This window comes from Podarcis erhardii, assembly GCF_964252035.2.
Source record: "Podarcis erhardii genome assembly, chromosome: 10".
Lineage (NCBI taxonomy): Eukaryota > Metazoa > Chordata > Lepidosauria > Squamata > Lacertidae > Podarcis > Podarcis erhardii.
In genome coordinates, this window is record NC_138500.1 from 49,884,680 (window position 1) to 49,907,119 (window position 22,440).

Here is a 22,440-nt window from a genome sequence, read left to right on the forward strand (position 1 = left end):
TCAGGGCAGCAGCAGCAGCAGTGGAAAATTTTCAGTCTTTTGGGGGATGCGCGCGCAGCTGAGGATACGCCGCTATCACTTCTCTATCTCTAGAACATTCCCGTCAAGCGGTGACGGGGGGGGGGGAGAGAGATACTTCCGGAGCGGCTCCTGGAGCCATAACACAGCGGTGCCTCAGAGGGGTGGGGTTGGCGCCTTTCCAGTGAGCGCCCTTGTACTTGGTAGGGCTTACTTCCGAGTAAACCACGCCGAATGACGAGGGGAGCTGCCGAGGGCTTTCTGCTCTGGAAGCGCGCGGCGTGGCTCTCTCCAGGCGAGGGAGGGGCTGCTTGAAACCGCGGGGAGGGAAGGCGCCAAAAAGAGCGAGGCGCGCGCGCCCGAGCGCGCGGCAGGGGCCGTTGCAAAGGCACCCCCCACCCGCCAAGCTGAGGGGAAAGACCGGCATCTCTCTCGTGCTGTGTCTCCTCCTCTCACCCACCCAAGCGGGGCTGCTTGGCGCCGTGGCTTCCGTCCCGCACTTAAGCACAGAAAGGGCGGGAAACAAAACCCCCTCCTTGAAATGCACAGAGCGGGGTCTCCTCTGGATCGCGCAAAAAGAGCCCTTCAGGAGCAGAAACGGGACACGTGTGTGTCATGCGATCGATTATGCCAGGTGGGGCATTACCTCCCCCCCCCCCCAGTATTTTATTCAAGTTGGCACCCTTGGGAGCGGATGCCTAGTCCACCCCCAATCAAGGGAAATAAATGAAAATGCTTAAATAAAAGTAAAAAATGTAGAAAGATTTTGACGGGTTTTTCTGAGCGCTTGGGGTCAAAACCAAGTGATTTAAAACAACTGTTGTTGAGACATGTCCTGCTGATTCTGCTGGACAGAGCCAGGCAGAGGATGAGGACAGGTGGGTGCCCTGCTCTCCCCACAACATAAATCCCATGCTCCTGTCTGTGAGACTAATCCATAAAATCCTGGCTTTCATTTGAAAATAGAAACCCCAAATGGGTTTTGAGCATTGATAGCACCTGGGATATGTGGCAAAATATACAGGCGTTATTCTCATTATTTTCGAGTGGTTTCCTCCTTTCAGTGTTCCGTTGACTGTTTTGTTCTGTTGAAGAATTCCTACAGGTGGGGCAAGAGAGATCTTACAAATGAAAGCCCACCACAGATGCATGGTCACCCCTGCCGCCCCAGTTTTTCAAGGTGGCTCACAGCACGATCCTATCCATGCCTATACAGTGGTCAGTCCCATTTTCAATTACTCCCATATATACAGTGGTACCTCGGGTTACATACGCTTCAGGTTACATACACTTCAGGTTACAGATTCTGCTAACCCAGAAATATTGCTTCAGGTTAAGAACTTTGCTTCAGGATAAGAACAGAAATCACGCTCTGGTGGCATGGCAGTAGCAGGAGGCCCCATTAGCTAAAGTGGTGCTTCAGGTTAAGAACAGTTTCAGGTTAACAACGGACCTCCGGAACGAATTAAGTACTTAACCCAAGGTACCACTGTATATGACTGCAGCCTCAGTCTCCAGAGTTCCTGGAATATGCTCTCTCAGAAGTAATACAAGGTGTGAAGAGTCAATGGGGTTCTATTGGAGTGGTGGTAAGAGGTAAATAATGACTTGTACACTGAAACATCTGAGATATCAATATGCAGGGTGAGCTGTTGAATAGAGTGCACCATGAGGTGAGAATATAAAGGCAAGAGAGATTCAGATGGACCCGATGCTTAGCTGGTGGTGTAGCATAGCATAGTAGGATGTCAAACTAGGTCTACTGAAACCCATCTTTGAATTCTACTCAGCCTTGAATATCACTGGGGGATGTTGGACCAATCGCTCTCTCAGACTAACCTATCTCACAGAGTTGGTGTGAGAATAAAATGTAGCAAAACCCTATCTATATTGAACTTCCTGGCAGGAAAAGAGTTTACATGTAATAGATACTAGTAGCTAAGAGAACAAAAAGAAAGAGGCATCTCATATCTACAGAGTGGGGAAAACAAAAAGAGAGGGCGCCGTAAACCTTTATGTTTGTGGCACAGCATGGTTATTTGTCTTTTTAAGTAGGGTAAAGGTGGCGAACTAACTTCTAGCAATGTGCCCTTTTTGTACACATTACGTTTCTATGTATGATTGAATTCCATTTAGTTAAAATGTTGGCAACAACTCTCTGCAGGAATGTAAGTAAACTCAATATAAAAGATGTGCAAGTTGCCACAAGACTAAACCTGGTTATTAGCTGCTTCCCAAGTCCTTATTTCTACAAAAGTTTGATGCAGCTGAATGAGCCGGAACTGAAGTTTATAAGCCCCTGCATGTCAAAATAAGGCTTTCGGCTACCTTGTATCAGGTATTACAATGACCGTGGGAATGATATATTCCAAGATGCACAATCATTCTCTCCATTCTCTCCAACATTGCATGCAGCACTCTTTTATGTGCAGTGACTCCGAAGAACCCTTACAGATAAGGAACTGTGCATCCCAAACTGAATTTTGGACTGCTACAAATAATCCATCCACACCTCCAGGAAAATGTCCTCTTCAAGAAGCCCCATCAGCATCATGTCTGTCCAAATACTTCATTTTGGTGCAACACATTGTGAAGCATAAAGCATGCATCCACTCCTCCAAGTGTGTCCTCTATGAGGAATTTTAGCATCACATTTGACCCAACACTTTTCTTTTGCTCAATTCACTATCAAAGCCCCTGGCCCCCTGACAATTGCTTATTGAATAATGAACTGTGTATGTGTGTGTGTGCCAGACTAAGATTTGGGCTACAACAAAACACACACCTAGAATTCCAGGAGTGTGTCGCCTTCTACATGTTGACCTAACATTGCATCCAGCCTAACACTTTGGTTGTGGTGCAAGGCACCAAGTTTATTGTTTCCATGCCAATAACACATTGATAAATTTTTGTATGGGGCAGTATGCTTTAGACTGAGCATCCTACAGCAAAGGAAGGCAGTGGACTGCAGCTAATGCTATGGTGTCTCAATGAGAGCACTCTTCAATGTGCTATTTAGGATGGCCCAAAACATATCCATTTTGACATAAATTGCCAATTATTGCTGTGGGCTCAGTGTACTTGATGGCGTTTTGCATATAAACAAAGCATTGGTTCCTTTTTGAGGCTTCTTTCATGGAAATTTGGATTATAGAACTAACAACTTCTAACCAATTTCAGCCTCATTAAGTGAACCTCAGAGTGATTTGAAATGTGCATTCCCCGCTCTCACTCAAGTTTTCATTTGTTCTGCACGGAGCACATTTTATCAATTAAACTTAAACAGTTCAAACACTACGTGTAACATCCACACATTACAGAAACATTGTCCCATTACAACTACCATTATATCAGTGAGAAATGAAATTTATTCATAGTTCAAGGGGGACTGGAATATTTCCAGCCTTGGTTGGGCTACCCCTTATATAAGCAGGGGTGGGCAGAAGGTGTGTATTTCTGAGTGTTCAACAAGGTTTCTGACTCCCAATTAATTTGCAATGGCAACAGCAAAAAGGCACATACAAACACACTCCAAATTTGGCTGCTAGGTAATGGGAGGAAGGAACTGGGAGTGTGGTTTTTTTGTGATAGGACTACGAATTCAGTTCTGGGAATAAAAACTGGGCTGAGCAAGTGCTCAGATATACCCTGGGTCCTTATTCTAAGGGGGTGTTGCCTGCCTCCACCATCCCAGCCACTATTTTGCACCTGACTCTGCTTAGAGAGCTTTGGGATTCTAGTGAAAGCAAAACAAAGTGGATCCTGCAGTACTGAAGTCTGCCTTCCCCAGAAGAAACATCTTGCATTCTGTAAATAAATGTGTCAAGTAGAATTTCTCCTTCCCCAATTTGAAGATTGTTCAAAGCATTTGAAAGGGGAACTTGCACACCCCTCCACTGTGTTGAAATTTATTTTAAGACTTCCTTTTCAGACATTACAGATCTTTCTACTTCTCCAGTCCAAGCTTGGTTTGAGAGAGTGAAAAGTGAATGGCCACACAGCATACATTTTATTGGTGGTTCTCCAGTGGGTTGTGGATTCTATGTCCTGAACTGAAAGTTCCATTTTCATATTATCCAAGCACTTAGGTTGTGTGGAACTACATGTATGCCAAATCTTCATTTTTGTATCTGTTCATCATCTTTACTGCTGAGATTTGTCTTGGCAAAAACCAGCTTGAGAAGTCAATGAAAAACTTAGGCTGCAATCTTATACCCCTAACGTGAACTCAATGGGACTGACTTCTGAATAGGCATGCATAGGGTGGCACTTAGTGTTGCATATCCCGATAAGATAGTGTCTTCATGCTCAACATGATCCTAGGCAGTTTTTGTTGTAAAGTGACTACAGCTCCTGGAACTACATCAATTTAATACTGCTTTAATACTGAAATGATTATAATAAGTGTTGTTTGTGTTTTTTTCTGTGGGACTCAAGTGGGACTTATTCCCATTTGAGTGAACACAGGATTACCAAATATAGCCTTATTTGGCTTTATTTTTTTATATTATTTACCCCACCTACCTGGGAGTAAACCCAATTAAATTAACCATGCTGTTACTCATCTCTTTCAATCATGCTATTATGAGCTCTAATATTTGGGAGTCAAGTCAGGACTAGTCCTGCCATTAGAAACAGTGAGACAACCACCCCAGCTGGCAGAAGTTGAAGGCAGCGGCAGCATTCTCCGACTGTTCCTCCTGAGCTTCCCAGCTATTTCCCTCTGTTGCCACATGACCACTCCTAGGTCCCCTAATCTGGCCTGCAGTCTCAGGTGTGGTGGATGCTATCCTGTCACAAGCAATTAAAATAAGATTCAAGAGCTTGTCCAGCCAGCTTTTGTACATGGAATGGGTAAAGGGCATATGTCAAGCTGCCAAATGTCTTGACTTGTCCCTGGTTCAGTTACAAATCCAAAGAGTATTGCTCCAGGATAGCTATTTGTATTCAAGAATGAGACTAGCTTTCATACTGTCACCAAGCACAGCTGACACTGCTGTTTACAACTGGGCAGAAACTAGGGGCACCTGCAAGAAAATGTTGGGGGGTCCAGGCAGCCAGCTATGCCTTTTTCCTCTCTGGGTCCCCCCCCCCTATCAATGTGGTGTCATATTTGTGTGTGTGTGTGTGTGTGTGTGTGTACCTCTGCTAACTTTGGGGCTCCCCCAAGCCTGCTGGTCCAATTTCAGCTACATAGGGAGCCACACTCAGACAATCTGTTCTCCATCAGCACAGCGTGTAGTCCTTGTTGTTGTTTAGTCGTTTAGTCCTGTCCGACTCTTCGTGACCCCATGGACCAGAGCATGCCAGGCACTCCTGTCTTCCACTGCCTCCCGCAGTTTGGTCAAACTCATGCTGGTAGCTTCGAGAACATTGTCCAACCATCTCGTCCTCTGTCGTCCCCTTCTCCTTGTGCCCTCCATCTTTCCCAACATCAGGGTCTTTTCGAGGGAGTCTTCTCTTCTTATGAGGTGGCCAAAGTATTGGAGCCTCAGCTCCATGATCTGTCCTTCCAGTGAGCACTCAGGGCTGATTTCCTTCAGAATGGAGAGGTTTGATCTTCTTGCAGTCCACGGGACTCTCAAGAGTCTCCTCCAGCACCATAATTCAAAAGCATCACTTCTTCGGTGATCATCCTTCTTTATGGTCCAGCTCTCACTTCCATACATCACTACTGGGAAAACCGTAGTGCTAGGAATCAAAATAGTCAAGTCAGGAAGAGAGCTGACACTTACTAACGTGCTCTCAAAGAGTTTCCCAAATGTACTTTTCAGCCCTCCTTCAAAAGAAAAACATGTCACTTACAAAAGCACTGGTGGATGTCAAAGCTTCCAAACAATACAGGAGCAAAACAAAGAAACGAACTACAGCAAACTTTGTGTGGGGGGAAAAAGAGCATATTCCAATATAATAGAATCACATGTAATCTTACTACTATGCTGCCTAGATTAAGTCTGTAGGAAGCACAAAAGTTACTGGAGCACGGTTGTTTGCCTCTGTTTTCAAAGCCCTCTATCCCTTTCCTGAATCTTTCATTAATGGATGGGTTGGCTCAGAGGAAAAATTTAAAAATACAATATTTATTTTTGTATTTAAAAGGCTGGGGATGGGGAGCTAAAAAAAACACACACACTAGAGCATAGAAACACACTCATGGAATGAAACTTATTTATTTATAGATCTTTCTTTTATATGTTTGTGTTTATTTCTTCCTAACCCAATGCAAGGAGTTGAAAGAAAATCTTGCTTTTCCCAGGATGAAAGAATTGTAAAATACATCTATGAATTAAAAATGTATGTCAGGCTTGGGTAGATTCTGTTACTTGGTTATTCTGTTTAATTCTAGCAGAGTTTCCATAAAGTGTATCTATAAATGCCCAGCACCACAGTTACATAAGGAATGAGTAATACTCATTAAAGGCATGCACACAAGTCAGGGCAATTCATATAATTTTCCTCCTGGATATGTTATATCATTATCATGTGATATTAACAGTATCCTAGACTTAACTGGAAATTGTTACTTAGGTGGTTAATAATACAGAATGACTCCTGAGTCCTGAATTCATACCCTCAAAATCTAAAACAGTACCGTATACCATAAGCAGAATTTTTGTTCTTATTAGACAAAAGTTTTAGCAGCCTTGGTGGTACAAGAAAACATGAGTTAAATAAGGTTGGAAATGTTTTGTTTTGGTTTTTTCGAGTCACACAAAATCTTCAGATGCAGGGTTCCCACGGTGGAAGTCTTCCTTTTGGCACCATTTCCACTCATACCTCATCTCATCTAAACATTTTAAAACCATAGGCTGTATCAATCAGTTTTGGCAACATCTCAGGACTTAGGAGATGCTGTGGTTGTATACATATGATCAGTGCTTTTTTTCTTTAAAAAAGTTAAAAATGTTTAGGGGTACTCTCATTTTCCTACTCATATTGAAATACTGCCCCTCAATGAGGCCAAACATAATTTCACAAAATGTTTAGGAGTATGCGCACCCCTGCGTACCCCCGGGGGAAAATGCACTGCATATGATAATTCAGTGATATTACATTTATCTATGAAATCAGCAGCTGATGGACCAAAAATTTAGACTAGTGAGCTGTGGTGGCATTTCAGAAAACATTACCGTGTCCAGAGGGTGTTCTGTACAATTTAGTATAATTTACAATTTGGTTTGATTTATGTTGGGGGCAGCAGGACACCCATCGGTCATCATCCTCTGTCTGGCTCTGTTTAGCAGATTTGGAATGAAATGTTTCAACAACTTGAATAGCTTGTTTAGCTTGGTACCTCGGGTTAAGTACTTAATTCGTTCCGGAGGTCCGTTCTCAACCTGAAACTGTTCTTAACCTGAAGCACCACTTTAGCTAATGGGGCCTCCTGCTGCTGCTGCCGCGCTGCTGGAGCACAATTTCTGTTCTCATCCTGAAGCAAAGTTCTTAACCTGAAGCACTATTTCTGGGTTAGCGGAGTCTGTAACCAGAAGCGTATGCAACCTGAAGCGTATGTAACCCGAGGTACCACTGTACATAAATCCGGCACTGCAAACCACACTGTGTTGTTCTGGTTTTGCCGATGGGGAAACTGAGGCGGAAGGCACCCAGGGGGAAAAAAAAACTTAGGATCCAAAAGCAAAGCCCTGCCCTCATTGTCATTTGAAGCCTCCATCATTTCGAAGAATCGCCGGCGTCAAGTTTCGCCCGGCTGCTAAGTAACAGCCTCGTGATCCGCTTCTTGGCTCCTCCCGAGGGTTAAACAGCGTCCCCGGAGCGGCCTCGTAGGGCGGAGTCGGAAGAGCTCCCGGGGCGGAGCGGCGGAGCTCCGTGTTGGTATACAAAGAAGCGGCTGCTGCACGTTGTCGAGGGGAAGCCGCGCCCTGTCCTTGGGCCGCTCCCCCTTCTCTGACGTCGCCGCATTCCGCCCTCAAAAGCGGAGGCATCGCCAGACATTCCCCAGACCTGAGCGCGACGTTCCGCGAGAGCTGATCCTGCGCTGCTGCTCGGCGGCTCACAATAGAGAAAAACACAAAAAGCCAACCTCCTCGCCAAGCGTCCAAGCCGCATACCTCACTCTCCGCCTCCAGAATTTTCGTCGCGATTCTTCTTGTTTTATTTAATAAAAGAACCATAAATTATTATTATTTTATACCGGCTTTTTTTTTTTTTACGAAACAATTTAAAACAAAACCTATTGCTGATATTTTAATTTGTATATATATATTTCTTTCTTACTGGGCCTTTTAATTGTTAATATCTGAGGGTTTTTGTCGTTTTTGCTTCCGTTGAAGAAGCGAATTAAATCGCGGAGATCTCAGATTTTTTTTTGTATTTTAATTTTTGTGGGGTGGAAAGGAGATCCGGAATATCCAAGGCTTCACTGATCGAGGTAAAAAAAATCATCTTGGGCTGTTTCAGGGGGTTTGGGGGGGGGAAATCTGTGATCACGGGGAGGGGGCTGGTTTGCTGCTGTGGTAGCGAAGGCATGGCAACAGCAAAAAACCCCAAATCGTTCCTTTACGTAAGATTGGGTGTTAAATAATAAAAAAATTAGCCCAGCCAGCGTTGCTGCATCTTTGGAGAGCTTGGGATGGGGAAGACCCACTAGAAAACAGGCGCTGCTGGTGCAGTCTTGTGACTGATTTGCATTTTTTCCATTTTAAAAATGCAGGGACCCCTCTTTTTTATTATTATTATTTTATTATTATTATTATTATTATTATTATTATTATTATTATTATTATTATGAGGAAGAGTGGAAGAAAGAAATAGCAGGGAATGGCCATTGAAAGGATAACGAGCAAGGCAGGGTGGTTAATGTACTGAAAGGGAATGTGACAATCGCCCGACGGGGTTGCATCATTTTCCGTTCAGATGGGGTGGAGTTGGCTGGCTGCCCAAACCTGTACAGAGGTTTGTGTGTGTCAGTGTGTCATTTCTGGCTGGGCTGGACACAAGTCGATTTTCGTGAACCTGAAACTAGCCTTTGCAACTTCGGGTTTCTCCTGGTTTAGTCTACCCTTTCAGAAGTCAACCCTTATAATTAAAATGACTAGCTTTAAATGTCTTGCGGGGGGGGGGGGGAGAGTGGAGAGCAAGTGATGTATAGGTCGAAATGGGTTGTATAGGTCGATATGTGTTGTGTTGTGTTGTGTTGTGTTGTGTTGTGTTGTGTTGTGTTGTGTTGTGTTGTGTTGTGTTGTGTTGTGTTGTGTTGTGTTGTGTTGTGTTGTGTTGTGTTGTGTTGTGTTGTGTTGCGCACCCCCTTGCCTTTCCCACGCAGATCTCCCCCAGTGGCGGGGGCTGCCGTGTCGAAGCTGGAGATTATCTTTGTTCTACTCTCTTGTACTTTTCCTTCCCTTGCCATCCTCCCTCCTCCCTCCCATCTCTGCTGGTACTTTTCCACTCGCCTGGCTGCCTATGAATCAGCCGCGGTGAGCAGAAGCGGCGGCAGCGGCTGCTCACGTGACCCAATTCGGGAGGACTACTGCAGTATTGACGTTTCCCTTTTTTTTTTTTTTACCTTCACAGACAAGGCAAGTCCAGCAGCCAAGGACAAAAGATCAAGAGGAGCCCAGGCTTGCTGCCACTATCCCAAATAGTTGATTTGCCTGCTTTTAATCCGGTACCCCCCAAAAAGGCATCCTGGATCCCATCATGAGCAAAGCTGAAATGGGCAAACTCAACACTACTCCTGATGAAGACAGTAGCAGCTACAGTTCCAACAGCAATGACTTCAACTACCCCTACCCAACCAAACCAGCTGCTATGAAGAGGTCAGAGATGTTTCTGTGCATTGCTTTAATAATAATAATAATAATAATAATAATAATAATAATAATAATAAATCATACGCAGTCCTCTTCAGATCAATGACAAATCTCTGAAGTGGATTTCAACCTTCATCCCCAAATTTACCTTTAAAAAAAAATGTCGTAAGAATGGCCAGTATCTCAGTTTGTACTGTACGTACAGCAGCAAAAACTGAACCTTTCCCAGACCAAATCTTATTTTAAAATAAGCCCATTTGAAATCGGTGGATTACACAATAAAAAAAGAACCACCCCAGTGTTGTTTTATGTTGCTTTTTTTAAAAAAAGTGATAATACTTAAGTTGCTTTGTTTTCCTTCTTTCCCCCCTTCTCACAGCCATTATGTAGACATGGATCCAGAAAACCAAAACTTTTTACTTGAATCCAATCCTGGGAAGAAGAAATATGAAACTGAATATGTAAGCATGCATCACTAATATTTTTAGCGTTGAGTACATAAGTGAAGACTAGGCTTTCCCCCTACCCCCTGCAAATTAAAACCATTTGCAAATAATTGTTTCTGAACAAATTATTAACCACCTCCACCACACTTTTCTCTTATTCACAGCGTCCAGGTACTACTTCCTTTGGAATGTCAGTATTTAATCTGAGCAATGCTATTGTGGGCAGTGGCATCCTTGGGCTTTCTTATGCCATGGCAAACACTGGAATTGCTCTCTTTGTGTAAGTATTTGAATGCAGCAGAATTGCAGCATTATATTGTTGATGTTTGTGCATGCTAATATTTTCCATTTGCCATTTTAAAATGTAACGATGCCTAAAATGTAACCATGGAAAGGAAACTTGGGCTCAGTTGCCAAGTGAATGAACACACATTAGAACTCCAAGACTATTTGAACATAAACCAGTTTAATCCCACTGGGACCAGGCATGGATCCTAAGCATCTACCCATTTAGTGAACCATGCTTGAGATCAGTCTAAAATTAAGCATCCTTGAGAGCCTCAGTTGATGATTTCAGCCGGGAAGTTAAGCACATGTTTAAATCTCTCCTGTTAAAATAAATGGACTCAAAACAGTTTGTTTGCTGGATTTCACCTGTCCTATCCTGCCTTAGCATCTTTCAAAAATAGTTGTAAGGGGAAAGAAATGTTTTTATTCATTCTAAGGAAGAAATGACATTACATGTGCATTTTCCAGTGTGTTAAGTACTAAGTGTTTTCAAGTGCTTTTAAGTATTCCAGTTTTGGTTAATACCCATTACTGCCATTCGTAAATGCATGCTTTCTCCAGTTTAAATGTCATTGCATGCTTCTCCGACTCATGTGAAACCTCACATACCCATCCTGATTCCTGGCCCATAGCATCCTGCAGCTAGACTTGCATATATAATATCATAAGGCATTTCTGTTCCTAGCAGCACAAAGTGCTTGTCTATTTCATCTCTGCACTTTCTTGTCAATTTCCCCCCTTAAATTACCGTTTGCCTCAGCCTTGGGATACACACTAATACACCTTTCAGGTTAAAAATTGTATATATTCATAGTCCTTGGGGATTAAGAAACTGGAGAATAAATTTCTAGGCAAATAGGTTTGTAGCTACGTGCTCACTGGCGTGGAAAACAAGGAGATCGCTTGCCTGTATACATACCTGCATATTGTGTACAGTATATGTTTCCTGTAGAGGGCAGTGTATATTGAGAACATGTATCCTTGGAAAAGCAAAGCCATGAGAGATGGTCATTGTAGCATCTATTACAGTGGAACTCTTATAGCAGGCATAGGCAAACTCCGGCCTTCCAGATGTTTGGGACTTCAATTCCCATGATCCCTGGCTAACAGGACCAGTGGTCAGGGATGATGGGAATTGTAGTCCCAAACATCTGGAGGGCCAGAGTTTGCCTATGTCTGTCTTAGTGGGGCAAAAATACAGAGATCTAATTTTCTGATTTTTACACTATGAAGCCTTAATAGGAACTAAAGAAATTGCTCCATCCCAGGAGGAATGGTTTAAATTAATATTTATAAAGTTATGTCCCAGTGTGTACAACTATGTGTAAAAAATGATAGGTGCAGGGCTAAATATACACTTCAGACAGAATACTTCTAGGTGAAACATCTTGGGGATTTTTGTGATGGATTCATCCATCATTAGAAATTGATTTAAGAATCCTATACAAGTACATTTAAAGTTGCATTTCTGTCTCACACAGGCACTCCCAACAGAGAGAGAGGTTCAAAAGCACTTTAAGGCCACCTTCCTATGCACACTTATGTGTGTGTAAAGTCCCATTGGACTTGATAGGATTGCATTATAGGGCATACTTACGTTGAAGCTTGTGGCAGGGAACTTTGTAACGTGAAATCAGTAAATGTGCCTTATGCTGTATGTTTTTAAGGTGGATGCAATGTTATTTTTAAACTCCTTTTTATGTGGCTCAACATATTTACTTCTAAGCAGAACTTTAAGCATATTCAGAGTCTTTGAACTTACGTTTCTGTCTTCTCTGGTCCTTCAAAATGACTCACTGACAGTCATTTAGAGATGACCCAAAATGCAGTATGCTGGTAACGTTGCTGTTGTCACCAAAACCAGCTTTAGTGGAAGCACATTTTGGTCTATGGCAGTTGTCTCATTTTATATATCTCCCCGTATTGAAATCAAATGGGCCTTGCATTACACTTTGCCCTGCAGTGTGTACTACTGGCATGCATTATGCTGATGGCATTGTAACCAACACAAAGCTGTCCTTTCGGTATGTGTGCATACTGAATTCAGTGTGTTGTTTTATCAGACGAAGTTTTAAGTTTTATTTGTTTTCCATGGAAAACTTAATTTCTCCAAAATGTACTTTAAGGCAGAGTCCTAAGTGCAGAGTAGCTTTCATGGGTGTTGGACTTGCTTCCGAATAAGCATGTTAAGTCTTGTGCTGCTAGTTTTATGCACATTTACATGTGAGCAACTCCACTTAAACACAAGGGAACTTCTGAGTAAATCTGCCTTTGATTGGGCTATTAGTTTAAAGTCTTAAATAGCTCAGTTTTGTTTTGGAACATGTAATTTAAGTATCAGTGGCATCTTAAAAGGAAAAACAAGTTCCCACTAATATGCCTTTTTGCTATAGAGCAGTTGCTTTGTAGATTTCATGTTGGATGAAGAACAGATCTATATTTTTGCATAGATTTTGTGTATATGTTTAATGGTATTCAAGTATACAATCCCAGAAGCAAGCATATTAGCTTCCACTTGAATTTTCCAACATCTCCTATATAGTTCACCTTGATTTTTATCTAGATAGCTCTATTTTTGTTGATTATAATGATGAAATTCTTATTGGTAGAATTTATTTGTCTTATGTAAATGACTCTGCAACAATGGGCATTCACGTTAACATAGCCATGAAGCCAAGTCTAATTGGGGGCAATCTGTAATCAGTTTGTCTATTTAGTTCAGTGGAGTGCTACTCCTTAGATTACTGGGATTTAAGCATGTGCTGGATTGCATCCATTTTATGTAAGGAAGTTCAATTCAAATAACTGAACTATGTGCATTGCTTGTATCTATGATCAGATTGGGCATTCCCGTAAATCAACATGAGTACTGGATTGAGATGCTGGCATTTTATCATTATAGCTCCACTGCAGGAGATGCCAGTGTTCAATATTCTGATTAAAAAACTCAAAACTATAACCATTTTTGAGTGTCTAAACTTAAGAATCATGAGCTCCATTTATTTTTGTATGTACTAAAATGAACAGAAAAGAAAGGGAAGTAACATTTTGCTTCCCCTTTCAATATCCCAATATGGAGAACTGTTTGCATAGAAAGGGCTTGTGGTTAACCCAGCATGAGTCTGAACCAGCCTAAAGGCAGGTAGTCCACCTTTAGAGGCCTGTTAATGGGATCATATGTAATCCTTGTTGGGATAGTTTCTTATAAAGAGCACCACTGTTCTTATTACATTCATTTTTAGAATTATTTCAATATTTTCTTCAGTTATCATTTTATCACTTGTAAATGAAACTGGTCTCAATTAAAAAGTCAAGTGTGTACTTAAATCTTCCCGACTGAAATCACTGGGGAAGTGCATCACTTTGGCAGAACTGAACCTGATTTTGTTACCTTTTCTTGTTGCAATTTAGATGCTTATTTCAGCCAAAGTAAAAGTTGTTTGTTTATGTGTGTTTTTTTAAAGAATTCTTCTGTTCTTCGTGTCAATATTTTCTTTGTACTCCGTTCATCTCCTCTTGAAGACTGCCAATGAAGGAGGTATGTTAACATCTACTTGTGACTAAGAAATCCGCCTCCCTACACTTTATAAATTAAAAACATGGAACTGTAAATTACACTCTAGCAACTGCTCTGTTTCTTGTTGCTGTAGGGTCTCTGCTATATGAACAATTGGGAATGAAGGCCTTTGGAATGGCTGGGAAACTTGCAGCATCTGGATCTATTACAATGCAGAACATTGGAGGTGAGGTTTTTCAGATAAATGTCCCTTTTTACACTTTATAACAGTTTTCTCCTTTGTTCTGATGAGATGAGCTTGTCACACAACATGTTTCCATTAGCAACCTAAAAGCGACACCAAGAAACATGTTTCTGTGGCTCTTATGTGCCATGCTCTCTATTTGCATTGATGTACAATATCATTCACCTGCAGCTATGTCCAGCTACCTCTACATTGTGAAATATGAGTTACCATTGGTCATCAAGGCATTTTTGAACGTCAAAGAGAGCACAGGGTAAGTCTTCGAACTGCTCAGCAGAGAAACTGTTAGTGGGAACAGAAGTAGGCATTGTAGAAATTTTATCTGATGTCTTCCGTTGAAACGTGTAAGAAGAGATCATGGTTGAGCTCCAGTTATACTGGCCTACTTATTGAGTGGTCTGTTTGACATATGATACGGCCTATAGGAAAGGGGTTAGAAAAAAGCCTTGTTGTTTGACAAAATAGCAGGACATGTAAACAGGATCAGTGTTCACTGACTGGCCAGTCCAATTACTTTGTTCTGAAAATGTAACCAAGCTGTAGTTCCAACATGTTCTTTGAAGCCAGCATGTGTATGGTAGTTTTTTAACACTGCCTTCATACACAATTCCTTCCAGTAGCACCTTAAAGACCAACTTCAGATACACTGAAGAAGTGTGCATGCACACGAAAGCTCATACCAAGAACTGACTTAGTTGGTCTTTAAGGTGCTACTGGAAGGAATTTGTTTTGTTTTGACTATGGCAGACCAACACGGCTACCTATCTGTAACTATTCACACACAATATTATTGTATCATCCCATCTTAATCACTGCAGTGATGTTACTCTTGAATCAGAAGTAAATATTTGGGCACAAGCATTCAGGGGCATGAGTTGTGTTTCTACAGGAATTCTAATACCATGATCAGAGTGTGAGATTCCCCCATATTTTAGTGGAGACAATGCTTGCGACCCATTGAAAGTTTGCAATACCTAAACCTCATTGTATTCCTTAGATTGTAAGCAGACTGCTAAGCCACATCAAACTCAATGGTGCTTAGATTCATGTAGCTTTCTCTGAACTATGCTCATTGCATTTTTGAATAGCTAAAACGATAACAATTATTAATTTCTTTGGGAATAACCCTTTCCCAGGTGGTTTCTCTGCCCACATAAAGAGGGTTATCCATTGGGCATAGCAGTGCTCTTCCATGGCATGTTTGAATACCCATTTGCATGCAAGTACAACTTCATCCCATTAAAGAGTGTGTAAGGCCTCCTATAACCCCCCTCCGAGTCCTGTGCCATACCACTTAGGAAGTAAACTCTCACTGGACTCAGACTTGCTTCTGAGTAAGCATATTTTGGTTTAGGCTGCCAGTCCTTCTGAAGGTGTTAACTGGAGCTCAGTCTCATTGATATCTGTGGTACTTAGTCCAATGTAGTTGCTGTGACCCAACATAGCACAATCACTTCTGCACAAGAGGGTCTTTCCTATTGACAGCTGTAGAAAAGTAAAGTACTCCCAAAAGACAGGACCTTACAGAAACATAGCCATTAACGGGAACTCACTTGCATAGGTACTCTGGACCAGTACTGCTGTCCTGTGTTTCTCTATTGCACTGTGATAACAATATATTTTTAAATTATAGATGTGGTGACCATGCAGTTTTTCAGCAAAGATTTCTTTCTTTTCTTACAGAGAATGGTACCTCAACGGTGATTATTTGGTTATATTGGTATCCTTGTGGCTCATTCTTCCTTTGTCATTGTTGAAAAATTTAGGTAAGTGATATTGATGAAACTAGGGTGAACAAATTGGGAAATAATGGCAGTCCTCTTTGTGCTTAACATGGCACCTGTAATATGGAAGCCACTTCTACATTCTGCTCGGTTTTATTGTGCATGGAGAGCTAAGTGTCACAACAGTTTCCGAAGCCCTCCTAGTTGATGAAATACAGATATATGCCAATATGAAGGCAATATACTTGAGCATCAGTTTTATATCCATTTACCTGGGTGTAAGCTTTATTGAAGTTGGGGGGGGGGCTAAGAAAGTATGAAAGAGTAGGATGACACCACCACATTAAATCTAATAACGTTCTTATTGGATGTGTTGATTTGGGATAATAGAATGGATAGGAAATCCCAGATAATGGCTAAAACAAAGGTGTGCACTTTCTAGTTGCTCAGTGATATTGAATCAATATATTAACAATATCCATTCCTGTAAATATATTCTCTTAGAAACTCACTTTTGAGTTGTGCAGACCATGCTACTGAATGTGCCATCTCCCAAATGTGTTACAAGGACTAACTTATAGCATTTTTCTGTTACAGGTTATCTGGGTTACACCAGTGGATTTTCCTTGTTGTGCATGGTCTTCTTCCTTATTGTCGTAAGTGCAACATTTTCTAGGCGTACATTTAAGTGTTTAGGATATTTAATTCAAGTGAGATTGCTAGTGACTTCTAATTATGTCCAGTCATTATTTTATAGAACAAATGTATCCCGTGAAAGTAATGGGCAGAACTCTTTGTCATTCTCCGTTAGGTCATTTGCAAGAAATTTCAAATTCCATGTGGACTGGAAAGTGACTTGATTAATGCAACTCTGAATACCACCCTAGAACATCTGTCAACCACTGCACCTTTTCATGTCTCAGAAGTTAATATAACCAGTGATGACCAATGCACACCAAAATATTTCATCTTCAATTCACAGGTAAATATTAATACAAGAGGGGGTGGGAGAAAATAATCAAATTAGAAATTTAATTGTGACTATTTTAAAGCCTCATTGACTGCTGAAAAATCCTTTTTCTCTTACAAGAGCACTGTGTACTTGTGGCAAGGTTCAGTGCTTCTTGAAAGGTCCTTACGTTAAACAGGATATGACTGTAAGCTGGAGAACATTTTTGTCTTGGGCACAAGCCTGCCAATAACTTAAGTACACTGCTGGCTTTTAACAACCTGAACAATCCAATCCCTATTTAGCAAATGCCTGTGTTTTGAATTTTTGCCATGCAAAACGGCTATCTGGCCTATTGCCTATAAAGATGCATTGTGGGTTCTGAAGCTGTTGAAAGGCCCCCACCACACTCAGTGGAGCTTACTTCCAGGAAAGTGCGCATAGGCTTGTAAGATGCATGACTGGTCCTGCTCCAGACCAAGAACAATTTGTTTGGGGTTTTACCCCGGCTATTGTGAAGGCAGGCAGAGGCCAATGGGTAGGGATGGCCACCCAATCATAGCACCCTCTAGCAGTCTGGACTGGAGGTTAGGATTACAGCCTTTCTGTGCAATCTTGCGCATGCTGATTTAGGTTTAAATCCCACTTTTTAAAAAAATGAAGCTAGCTCCCTCGTGAATCCTTCCCCAGTCTGATGCCACCCCTCTACTGTGGACTATAACTTCCATAAGATCTAGCTAGTATAGACAACTGTCAGGGGTGGGAATTTTAACCCAAAATACCTGGAGTGTGCTTACTAGCACTGCAGCCTTTACCTAATGAAGAAATATGCTTACAAGTTAATATTACAGAAATATTCATAAGTGCATTTTTAATTTTGTGCTTTTCAGACTGTCTATGCTGTACCAATCTTAACATTTTCCTTCGTCTGCCATCCTGCTATTCTTCCTATTTATGAAGAACTGAAAGGGTAAGTAAGACTAGCGCATGTTACACGTCAGATATTTTATAGAAACAGGAATGGAAGCACATAATTTCAGAATCAATAATACATTTTGTTCCTTTGAAACAGGCGAAGCCGCAGAAGAATGATGAAAGTCTCCAATGTTTCATTTTTTGCCATGTTCCTCATGTATCTTCTGGCTGCTGTCTTCGGCTACCTGACATTTTATGGTGAGCAACTTCTGTTTCTGTTTCCTTTTTTTTTTTTTTGTACCTAAACGTTCGGCGCACGTTTTGGCCAGACACAAACCAACCAAAATAAACCACCCTTAATGTTAATTTTGCTGGGAGAGGTCTAGGAATGTGCTGGTTTTCGGACTGAAACCAGTGGGACTTTAAATGTGTTGTAAGTGCATGTGTGCTCTTTGCATCTTGCCACTATGGATGTAATCTCAGAGGAGAGCTCTCTAAAGTCCAGTTAACTTATTTGAATATCATTTCTGAGTAATTTATTCAAAGGAGTGCAGACTCGCAGTTTGAAATGCACTGCTAATAAGAAGCAAGTCTCATTAGATTCAGGAGGGCTTGCTTCTAAGTAGAGATGCTTAGGATCATGTTGCAAGGGGAGTGAATGGTCTTAGAAATGTGAGTGATGGCAAAACATAGCTCTCTGGTTTTATATGAGAACCAATACATGTAAATAAGTAGAACAAGTAGAAGCATAATTGGAAACCTCCATTTGAGAATAAATTGATATGTATTTAAACAGAGCACAGGGATTTTCCTGTTATATATATATTCCATCTACAGTAATTAACATCCTATTAAAACACAATTTTCTTTGCAGGAAATGTTGAGCCAGAGTTGCTTCATACTTACGCTGAAGTCCTGGGAGCTGATGTTCTTCTCCTTATTGTTCGTCTGGCAGTCCTGATGGCAGTGACACTTACTGTGCCAGTTGTGATTTTCCCAGTAAGTGACTTAAGTTTTTTCCCCCAGCTTCAACAATAATTTGGAAATCAAGCTGATTTAGAACTTGTCTGCTAATTTCCAGTTGTGATTAAAATAATAATAATAAATAAATAATCATTTTCTGCTATTTCACCTTTCTGCATTAGTTTTTGTTAGTTTAGTTAGGCTTCGGTGTAATCCATTATACATCTGTGCATGGTATAATGAAAATGACATCTCTCTTTCCCTGCAAATTAGTCTAGTGGTACTTGGCTTTCATATTTTGCATACTTCTGAAAGCTGATAAGATGAGCCTCTGTTAAAATGGCAGCTCTTTCAATTTAACCATTCGTGTGGTTCTTGTAAAAAATACTAGGATTCCCAAGTACCGTCAAGATATCAGAATGGTACAGGGAACAAATGACCCTTGAGAGCGTTTGTAACCAAGAAGCTAAGTTCATTGGTTCATCTCAACAGCTGGAAGAGTGGCAAAAGTAACAGAAATTACATGACTGTACTAACTGTTGCATTTCAAAGGAGTCATTGCTGGATCAGAGATACCTCAACAGTACACTGTGAATCATGCAGTTTAGTGTCATTCAGTAACTAAAGAGGTCTCCTGCCTGACCTTGCTGTGTACCGCTAGGCTATATTGATTTCTAGTGTCTGTTGTAAACCTGTCTCTTTAGAGGTTTCATCGAAGCTCACAGTTTCAGTATTAAATTAAACCACTGTTTGTCACCTAATTTTTAAATTACTGTCTTCCATGTTATTTCATTCATAAAATGTTGAGTGTGAAAGGCAAAGAGATTAATTCCCACGGTTGTTAAATTTAAGCATTTTAGCTCTAAGCTGGTAGACTTTGAAAGGGAAGCAGCCTAAAAGTAAAGGCTTAAATCACAAGGAAAGTTAACGTTGGGAAGTTCACATAAGGAAAGCTTCCTGATCCATCTTTCCCTATTAAACCATCTGTGTGAACCCCCCCCCCCCAACCAATCTTCTGCCAAAGCCTCTCTGAAAAATTGGAAGGCCCTCTTGAACAGGTTGAGATGGAAAGAGGAGGAGGGAATTGTGAACATTCCTTCTGCAAATTTTCTTAATTTAAACTTAGCTTCAGATCCAACCTGAAACCTTTAGCTATCTATAGGTAAAGGGACCCCTGACAATTAGGTCCAGTCGTGACTGACTCTGGGGTTGCGGTGCTCATCTCGCTTTATTGGCCGAGGGAGCCGGTGTACAGCTTCCGGGTCATGTGGCCAGCATGACTAAGCCGCTTCTGGCGAACCAGAGCAGCGCACAGAAACGCCGTTTACCTTCCCGCTGGAGCGGTACCTATTTATCTACTTGCACTTTGACGTGCTTTCGAACTGCTAGGTTGGCAGGAGCAGGGACCGAGCAACGGGAGCTCACCCCGTCGCGGGGATTCGAACCGCCGACCTTCTGATCGGCAAGTCCTAGGCTCTGTGGTTTAACCCACGGCGCCACCCACGTCCTGTTGGCTATCTATAAGGGCTAGCAAAAATTCAAAATGGATTTTCCCCACAGGCTATCCCTCTCACTCATTGTTACAATGTTGTAAACATTTCCAAAAGTTTGAAAAATGTACTTGGAATGTGCCTTTAAGGTGTTGTTTTTTTGAAAAAATGATTTTAATAAACTTTCATTTATTTTACAGATCCGCAGTTCCATCACACAGTTGTTGTGTTCAGGGAAAGAATTTAGTTGGTGGCGCCATACTGCAATTACAATGGCTCTTTTGGTATTCACCAACATTCTCGTGATCTTTGTTCCCACAATTCGAGATATATTTGGATTCATTGGTAAGGGTTCTGTTGTTCTTGGTTCTTCTTGCTGTCATTTTCTAAAGCTTTTTTTTAATTAAAAAAATCAGAATACTGTAATAGAAATGTTGACCATTTTTATTAACACAGGTGCCTCCGCTGCTGCCATGCTGATCTTTATACTGCCATCTGCTTTCTACATTAAGCTAGTGAAGAAAGAACCAATGAAATCTGTTCAGAAGATTGGGGTGAGTAAAGAGAAGTGCCTATTATTATCATGCTTGTCTAGCTCGATCAGTAGAATCGAAAAACGCCAAGAGCTATTTGGCTGCATGAGCAGAGTGACTATCAAGCATGCTAGTCATGAAAGAACAACATTGAAACATTTATGTGTTTATGGAGAATTATGTTGCTGGAAATGTACAGCTAATATAAGAAGACTAAGGGAGTTATTGAGTTCTTATCAAATTCCTAACTAGCAGCAGACATTTTATCACGGATTCAAAGGAAATAACCATCAGTGTGTAAAGGAACTGTACAATAAGCTTGAGTTCCTTGATAGGTTTTCACAGCTACATCTCCCACAACAGAGAAGGCAAGATGTGTTTAAAGTTTTGTCGTCTTGGTTTTGGGAAATGCAGCACTGGAGAGAAGACTGTGAGCCCCAGCTGTGTATACAAGTTCCCTTACGTGTGCATAACTGGCCCTTTTCTTTATCAAGTTCTATTTGTTTCTGGCAAAATCCTTCAATATTTTTTATATAATGTCTTTGTAGGCTCTTCTTTTCCTGATCAGTGGCATATTTGTGATGACTGGAAGTATGACCTTGATCATTCTGGATTGGACCAGCAATGCTGCTTCTAATGGCCATTAGCTATCTGCTTTGGACTCCAGTGCTTACAAAACCATCTACTGAAGAAAAAAAAACAGAACTTCTTACCCACGTTTGCAATTCTGCTTCCTTTCGAAATGCAGATTCTTTGATGCTGGTTCTTCTGAATGGAGAATAGGTGAACTTTTTTTTAAAAAAGATACTATTCTGCACTATGGGAATCGATACTAACATCAAACCACCTGAATCTTTGGCTGAGGGAAGTGACTATTTATTCCATTCCAGAGAATGGACAGCTCTCTCTGTAAAATTTTATCAAGCCATGTTTGGCTTTTGTCATTGTTACTTGGATATTTTATTGTTTTACTTGAATGTGCCTAATGGAAACAATTGATGTGAGAAATAAGTTAGTTTACATCAGGAGGGTAAGCTAACCATTGAAAGTGAATGAGAAAAACACTATTATTTTTGTACCAAAAATTTTATGGACCTCAAAAGCACTATTTTGACTTTAAGAAAATGTTTTGTAAGTTGATGATCCAAATAAGGGTAAAAAGAAATCCGTAAAACTGTTTAAGCAGAGTTCTAAATTCAACATGTTTTGCCTGCCTATAGAGGCATATCCTTAAAAGTATATTTTTGGCCATATGAAATTATTTTTGAAACCTATTATGTGAAAGGTTGATTAATTTGAAAGACTCAAAACTGTTTAATGATTTCTACGCATAACTTAGTTATCCTAACCTAAAACCAAACAAAAATATGTTAAGACAACCCCATGGCAATATTTCTAATCCAACCAACATAAACCACCACACTCTTTCAAGTAGCTATTTACTCAAATTGTCATGTTTTAAAAAAGATTTCATACCATTAGAATGGATGGTGTATTAAAACAATTTATATGTAGCAAATGTAGCATCCAATCCAATTAGTGCTACAACCAAACAAGACCCTTGAAATTAATGAGGGATGCAT

General features: G+C 40.9%; 1 protein-coding gene across 1 annotated transcript; it reads left to right on the top strand.

Annotated features, from left to right (window-relative positions):
• The first annotated feature begins 7,928 nt into the window (after window positions 1-7,928).
• On the top strand, window positions 7,929-22,440 carry SLC38A2 (solute carrier family 38 member 2). Its single transcript, XM_081878008.1, has 16 exons — window positions 7,929-8,407; window positions 9,550-9,794; window positions 10,168-10,249; window positions 10,399-10,514; window positions 13,987-14,060; window positions 14,173-14,265; window positions 14,455-14,536; window positions 15,967-16,049; window positions 16,605-16,663; window positions 16,819-16,989; window positions 17,847-17,926; window positions 18,029-18,129; window positions 18,746-18,870; window positions 20,525-20,669; window positions 20,781-20,878; window positions 21,406-22,440. Exons 2-16 carry the CDS (start codon window positions 9,676-9,678, stop codon window positions 21,502-21,504), a joined length of 1,527 nt encoding a protein of 508 aa, XP_081734134.1. The 5' UTR covers window positions 7,929-8,407; window positions 9,550-9,675; the 3' UTR covers window positions 21,505-22,440.